Source organism: Vicia villosa, linkage group LG1, assembly GCF_029867415.1.
Source record: "Vicia villosa cultivar HV-30 ecotype Madison, WI linkage group LG1, Vvil1.0, whole genome shotgun sequence".
NCBI lineage: Eukaryota > Viridiplantae > Streptophyta > Magnoliopsida > Fabales > Fabaceae > Vicia > Vicia villosa.
The window spans coordinates 177393121-177401509 of NC_081180.1; the positions used below are offsets into that span (position 1 = coordinate 177393121).

Genomic DNA, 8389 nt, shown 5'->3' on the forward strand with positions numbered 1-8389 from the left:
ACAGCAGCGGGAAAATACTCATTCAGAAAGGTTGACTCCATTTGTTGCCATGTGGTAATACTCCCAGCAGGTAATGAGTAGAACCACTCTTCAGCGTCATCCGCTAACGTGAATGGAAACATAACCAACTTCTTGGCTTCTTCAGAGTGTCCTTCAATCTTCAAAGATGTTGTCATAGTAAGAAACCTTTGTAAATGCTTATTAGCATCTTCATTTATTCTTCCTGAAAATGGTTTCTTCTCCACCTGTCGAATCGTTGCTGGGTGTAGTTGAAAGTGAGCAACATCGACCGGTTGATTTACAATTGTCATCCTTCCAGCTGGTGCATTTACTCCACCATAATCACCTAACAGCCTTTCTACGGGAGCTTCCATCGTTTCAACCTCCGAATCTGAATGCTCAGAATGAATAGAGAGAGTTTCCTTGTTATCAGATTCCGAAGCTGTCAGAATGTCTTCTAACGCTTCTAGTCGTTCTTGCTTCGCTTTTCGAAGCCTAGCTCGTAATGATCGTTCTGGCTCTGCGTCAAAATTAAATTCTGCTGAGGCCTAACCTTGCATACAAGGATTAGACGATTATTAGTAATAAGAAAATGAAATACCATACAAATAAAAAAAATAACAATTTTAGTTGCAGAGCAACAAAAATTCAATTGAACTATTCTTCAACTTATACTTTGGCAGTCCCCGGCAACGGCGCCAAAAAATTGATCGGAAAATAGCAAGTGTACTATTTTTACCAATGTAGTAATAATAGGATTAATCCCCAAGTATCGAACTCGCGGACTGCATAGGAAATATAAGTTCTCATAACGATTCAATTGAACAAAAGAAAATGGGGGTTTTGTTGTTTGTTTGGAAATAACGATAAATGATAACAAATTAATAGAAAGCGTAAAAGTGACTTTAAAACAATATGAGAAATTATGCTAGGGTCAAGTGTATGAATTTCCTTGCAACAACCTTTAATCCTTATTTACGAAATATCAGTGTACATGAACTATTACCGAATCTCAAGAGTTATCTTCCCTAATTCCTTAACGGAAAACCTTTTGATATTGTCTTGTAACCTAATTCCTTAGCAATTCAAGAAGTGATCAAGCGCAATATAATTTATCAAGATTATTACGGTTACTACGGAGAATCCTCATTCCTAAGCAATAACAACCGTAATATTATTGTGCAAATAGCGATAAGGTGGTTTGTCCGACCTAACCCTTAACCGTAAATCAAAAATCTATTTGTCCGATAGATAAAGAAATAAGCACTTTGCACAATCAAATAAGTTCACACACATAACGATTTCATAACATAAAGGAAATTAGGTTCATTACAATAGCAATTCAGGGACACCCCCCTAGCATTGGGGGGTTTAGCCGCTCATAATATTCAAAGAAAATACAGATAGAAGGTTAAACATTACTAGAAATTAGGATTACTCTGATCTTCAATCGCGATTGCTCTTGAAAATATCTGTTCTCCGAAACCCTTGAGAGCTCTCCTCCTTCCTCTAAAATTATCTCGTACGTCAAAAAGTAATTTTCTCCTCTCCAAACAGTGACTAAATATCCTCTCAGCAAATGTTTCCTTCTGAAAAGTCCACAATGCCCTTCCTCAAGTGACTAGTTGAACGATTTGAAAATTAGATTTTTTCTGCGCGCAAGGCTGACACGGCTGTGTCCCAGACACGGGTGGCCGTGTCACAACTCTGTCTTCTTGGTTTTCAAATTTTCAAGTTCTCCTCTTCAGCAAGTGTGACACGGCCGTGTCACATGACACGGGTGGCCGTGTCACAGCTCTGTCTCACCAAAATCCACTTCTTCTTGTCTCGAATCGTGCCCTGTACTGCATAACTTTAAACACTAGCAAACACTGGATCCAAAGCAATGGAAAAACAACAAAAACTAGAAAAGATAACACACCAAACTCAAATACGAAAATTAACAAAACTAAAAAGAACTAGATTGAAACAACTTAAAATACCACCGAATGAAGTGCTTTTTCATTGATTCGAACACAGGAACAAGGTGAAATTGGTGGCCGATCAATACTCTTTATATATTTCCTGAAATGGAAATTGCATAGGATTAGAGTACCACATTGTCTCAAGCAAAATTCATATACATTGTTATCATTAAAACTAAGAATATTGATCAGAACAATTCTTGTTCTAACAATTCATCCAATACATTCATTCATATCATGGTTATTGCTCAAAAGATGACAAAAAAAGAAGTATGTGGAAAGGAATTTCTGACTAAAGGAAGGAGATATGAGGTCTCATTGTATGGCATCATCTTCATCAAAATTCTCCTGGAATTATGGTTTTATGACTCTTTGATTAATGCATTGTTTGGAAGATACAAGCTTGAGGTTCATCTGGTCTTCCTTAATTAGAATTTTAACCAAAGTCAACTCAATTGACTTTCTGGTCAACATTTTTAATCAGAAGTTGATATATGGTAGGAGGTGCCATGGGGTCTATGTGGAAGCATTCAGTTGATTTCATTGATTGATTCTTGATTGAAATAGAAGTGAAAGTTGATTAATCGAAAAACTCATTTGTGAGCTAGAAAAAAGTCAAACAATTGACTTTTGGATATTTTGGTCAAAGTCAAGGTCAACTGTCAAATATTGAAGATTGGTTGAAAATTGGTCAAGAAAAGTCAACAAAATAAAATAAAATCAAGAATTATCCAAAATTACCAAAAATGGAAGGTAGTTGAAATAAGAAATTTCCAAAAATGGAAAGAGAAACACTTAGAATTTTTTTTGGAAGTTTTGAGGACAACTAATCAGCTCACTTCACAGCCTGATTACACGTGGGTTTAGGCATTATTTCAGAGAAAGTTCAACATCAATATTGTTCATCTCATGGAGATGAACAACCTTGTAGTTGAGAACTTTTTAATATGAAGCTTCGATCAAGAGATATAAAGCTAAGAAGTTTGAAGAATCATATTTGTTCACGTCATATTGCTGGGTAAGCTCTTAGGCACAACGCAAGAATTTCTACAAACACATGGTGTGCTACATTCGAAGCCAATTGTAGAGGATTACAAGGACTTTAGGAATTCAAACCTGAAGCAAATCTCTTCTTCTTTATGTCCTCTATCTAGTGAGACAAGAATCATGAATTTTGGGTGTGTATAGAGAGAGATATGGGGGCTCAAAGTCAGGTTCTCACAAAGTCATGTATTGATCAAAACGAGGGCACATTTCCTGGGCACGCGTGATCATTTCTTCAAACACGTGGTGTGCCAATTTTAAGGTTGATTTTAGAGAATTGCAAACATTAATCTGGCTCAAGATCATCATCAAATTACTCTACTCCATGAGCTCTTCACAATGGGCTCAATATCATTAATGTTGGGTGAATATTAAAGAAGATATCAATGCTCAAAGTCACATCCTCGCCAAGCTGCATGTTGACCAAGACATGGGTCAGGTTCACAATCACGCGTGCACAGGAGTTGGCAATGTTGACACACCATGTTTCAAGCCATTTTTGTGAGAGTTACAAACCATTTCTTTCAACCTTTCCAACACCATTCATGTTTGATTCCGCGTCCTCTTTCTAGTGATGTCAAGATTACAATGTTTGGCCAAGAGAATAGTGAGTTATAGAGATCCAAAGTTGGTGACTTAGTGATAATGTGGTACGATGTTTCTGGCCAGAATTTTCTGCACATAAGCATGGTGCATTCCATCACTTAGCCATAACAAGACATGAAACCCCTTGAATACGTGAAAGGCATACCAAGTCTTACCACAAATGCATAACCCTTGTGCATTAAGTCTCAAATGAAAATGACAAGCTCAGCTACAGCCTCACCATGTAACGATCCTCCGATGGAGCAGAAGTAGACCCTTCCCCCGCCATAATAGCACCACCTAGCTTCGCTGCATCGGGATAGTAGTAGCACATATCGATGCACCCATGGGCTCACTATATAAAAAAAACTCTTCACAATTCAGGACAGGCTTCATTTTCATTTTTCGGTTTCCAAAATCTTTCAAACTCTCTCTTCATTCTCTCCTCTCTCATGGTTCTCACTCTCTCTTTCCACCGTAACAACCACCCTAACTATTTTTCAACCACCATAACCACATTCATCTACAACCTTCAACAACCATAACAACCTCCCTATATCCTCCTTCACTCTCGGATTCTCTCTCTCATCTCTACCTTCATCCTCTCATCACGACTCCCATAACCAAGTGTAACAAACTATCAACAACATTCTCAATAACCACCACCAATCATCTTCTCCAATCAACATCATCACCACTATCTCAGTCTCCTCACAAGCACCCTCTCAACTCGAAACAACAACCACAACAGAAACGGAATTTCTATTCTCGAATCATCGCATCATCATTTTCGTTCATACATCACCGACAACATCACCTTCTACCATGTCTTGATGATCGATTCCGTAATCTCTTCTCTCTTTGAGGCCTGCACCACTTCAGATTCGGTTATCAAGAGTTCAGTTAAAGATTTGAGTTTATTTCTCAAATCAACGCCATAACCTTGCGCAACCATTATCGTCATCATCAAATAGAAGAAGCAGTGGATTTTATTCTGAAGTTTCTTGCGATTCTTCATCAGGTGAGTAACTAAAAAATTCTGAGCACGATAGAGGTATGATAGGGCATATAATGTATGTTTTTGGCGGTGTTGTATGCTGCATTCTTGATTTTCTATTTTGAATTTTTCTTGCCATGGTTCTTGACGATAGAGCATTTGTATGTTGAAAGTAGCATTAGATTCAGACTTAGGAAGGAAAACCGAGTGGAATAGTGTTTTGCTTTTGAATTTTCAGTAAGGTTTTATCAACCCCGACCACTTGGGACGCCGGAGAAGAGGACTGGAACTTGCTCCGGCAGTCCTGAGCATAAACCCTAAGCGTGGCGTGTTGGAACTGGTTATTGTTACCAACCGTTATCCAATCATTCCTATTTCTTTTATTTTTCTTTAATTGTTTGATTTATTGGAAAAATGGAACGCTTAGTTGGCTATTGTGGAATATCATTTAGGAGTATTTTTTTTCACGTAGTGACTTATTATTTTGTTTCCCAATTGATCTTAATGTTGCATGTATGTATGATACTACATAGATATGGTTTTGTGGCAGAATAAAATGATGGTAACAATGGGTGTGGGCTTGCTGTGTAATCACGAAATGGGCTTAGGAGGATTCTTGTTCATACACCTCAATTGCTAATACATGTGCATTATTTTCGTCATGGGCCTAGCATCATTAATTTCTACACCTGTGGTTTCAAGCCCAGCTGCGCCATAACATGGTTTTAGTTCATTATCAATTACTTTTACACCCCAGGGGGCCGTTTTTTAGAATTTGTTTCAAAATTGTTTTCTTTCAATTTTAGTTTGGTAATTCATTTTACTCAAATAAAAAAATGTGACAAAAAATATATTCTGACCATTTAAAATTTTAGGAGTCTATAGGTATTATTTTTTATTTTTTAATTGATTGTTTGATATTTTTCTTTAATTTTTGATTGGTTCACCATAATAAAATACTTAGTTTTTTTTAGTTTTAATTCATAAAAATAGCTCTAGGCTTAATAAAAATATCAATATGCTTGTGAATTTTTCCTTGTTAGTTTAGAATTTAATTCCTTCATTTTGTGAATATTTTTCTCATATTTTGTGAAATGCCTAAAATACCCCTAGTCGTTAAAGTTGATTTAGGTCAACTTAAATGACTTTCTTCTATCCTTTTTACTTAGTCTTTTCCCTTGGGATATTAGTTCACTTTTGATTAGGATTTAGACACCTAATTCTTAATAAAACAATAATCATTAGGTTAGTATCTTAGGTTAGTCTCCCTTATTCATTTCTTTTTCTCTTTCAACTTTAAAAAGCCTAATAAATACCGACGAGGATCATACTACTATTTATTATATAGTGGGAAAGAAATGATTGGGGCATAGGCCCCGGTGTATTTCTTTTCTACTTAGTGGGAAAGAAATGATCGAGGTGTAGACCTTGGTGTATTTGTTTACTACTACTTAGAGAGAAATGATTGAGGTGTAGACCTTGGTGTATTTCTCTAAACACTTAAAGTTTTTTTGGTATGTTTCAAGTCACAAATAATTTCCCTTTAAAAACTACCCAATCAAAAACACTCAAAACACTTAATAAAGGTTCAAATTCAAACAAAGTAAGAAAATGGTGAGAAGCCTTGTAGGGGGTTTTGTTCATCATGGAATTACATCAAAAAACACAAACCCATAATTAGGCGTGTAAGTCTCCAAAGGTCGAGCATCGTGGATCGTGACCTTAACCTCTATTCAACTAAAAAACACCAAAACAAATGGAAATTTTTAAGCCGAACTACGGCGCTCTGATTCTTGAAAGGGATACATAGGCATTGGGTCGCGTGGCCTAAGCGAGCACAATTGTAAATAATTCTTTCTTTTCCCTGTATTTGTTTTGCATGCATTCACATTTAGGCTTTAGACGTAGTTTTACACCCTTTATATAGAAACAAACATAGGTGGATACCGTTGATTACGACGGACGTGAGAGGTGCTAACACCTTCCCCTTGCGTAACAGACTCTTGTACCCTGTTCTCTGGTCGTAAGACCTTGTTCTTATTCGAGTTAGGTTTTCTGATATTCCCTTCCCTCGATGGGATAAATATATTAGTGGTGACCCTGGTCCATTTTTTCGCGGTAGCGACACTTTCACCGAAGCAATCACCTAAATACCATCGTATGCTAAGTTCTTAAAGGACATTCTGTCCAACAAATGCATACTCGACGATCCTAAACCTCTAGAATGCAACTTCATTTCTGAAAATAAACTTGCAAAGAAAGAAAAGGACCCTGGAAGCTTTTCCATTCCTTGCATCCTAGGAAATCATATGATGGAGAAAGCTTTTTTAGACCTAGGAGTGAGCGTATGTTTAATGCCTTTGGCGGTTTGCAAGAGGTTAAACTTAAGAGAACTTCAACCGACTAAAATTTCCTTAAAATTAGCTGATAGATATATCAAATACCCTATGGGTATATTAGAAGACATACCAGTTAAAATAGGTCAATTGTACATCCCAACCAATTTCATAGTAATGGATATTAAAGAAGATGACGAAATCCCAATTCTCCTAGGAAAACCATTCTTATCCACAGTCGGAGCCATAATAGATGTTAAAAAGGGAAAACTAACCTTTGAAGTAGGAGATGAAAAGATAGAATTCATTCTTTCGAAATTTCTAATGGCACCAGTGATAGGAGATTCAAGATATGTAATCGATATCATTGACGAATGTATAAATGAACTTGAAAGAGATGAATCTTTAAATAAACTGCCTTCGACCCCCATTTTAGAGGATGACAGATTCAAGAGAATGGAACCCTACATTGACGACAACCTCTATGAATGTTGAGCTCTTACCCCCGATCCTATGCCATGTCCTAAAAATCCAATTTTAGAATTTAAAGAACTACCCAAGAATCTAAGATATAGTTTTTGGATGAAGAGATTAATTGCCCTGTTATAATTAATGCCACCCTAAACCAAAATGAAATGAATCAGCTCTTATATATCTTACGAAAATATCCAACGACCTTAGGGTAAAAAATCTCTGATTTAAAAGGAATAAGCCCATCTGTACTCATGCATCGGATTATGCTAGAAGAACATTCAAAACCGTCAAGAGAACACTAAAGAAGGATAAACCCTATAATGAGTGATGTAGTCAAGAAAGAAGTTCTTAAGTTACTAGAAGCTGGTATAATATATCAGATCTCGGATAGAGAATGGGTAAGCCCTGTACATGTGGTACCTAAGAAAGGAGGCATCACAGTTGTAGAAAATGATAAGGATGAACGTGTAGCAAAATGAACAGAAGGAGGATGGCGCATGTGTATAGATTACAGGAAGCTGAATAAGGCGCCTAGGAAGGATCATTTCCCTCTTCCATTTATAGATCAGATGCTCGAACGTCTAGCTAGGCACTTGTATTTCTGTTATCTAGATGGATATTCGGGATTCTTCCAAATCCCAATTCACCCAGAGGACCAAGAAAACACAACTTTTACCTGTCCTTATGGAACGTTTTCATATAGGAGAATGCCTTTTGGACTCTGTAATGCCCATGCGACCGTTCAGCGTTGCATGATGTCAATTTTCGCAGATTATCTCGATGGAATCATGGAAGTATTCATGGACAATTTTTCGGTGAGTTGATTCGATTTCAAAAATTGTCTCTCTAACCTTGAGAAAATATTAGAAAGATGTGTGGAAGTAAACCTTGTGTTGAATTGGGAAAAGTGTCATTTTAGGGTTAACGAAGGAATAGTTCTAGGGCATATTGTCTCCGAAAGGGGCATAGAAGTCGATATATCCAAGATA

The 8389-nt window shown here is 36.8% G+C and overlaps 1 protein-coding gene across 1 annotated transcript; it reads left to right on the forward strand.

Moving 5' to 3' along the window:
• The first annotated feature begins 6944 nt into the window (after positions 1 to 6944).
• On the forward strand, positions 6945 to 7421 carry LOC131660115 (uncharacterized). The gene has a single exon (XM_058929262.1). It carries the CDS (start codon positions 6945 to 6947, stop codon positions 7419 to 7421), a length of 477 nt encoding a protein of 158 aa, XP_058785245.1.
• The last annotated feature ends 968 nt before the right edge of the window (positions 7422 to 8389 follow it).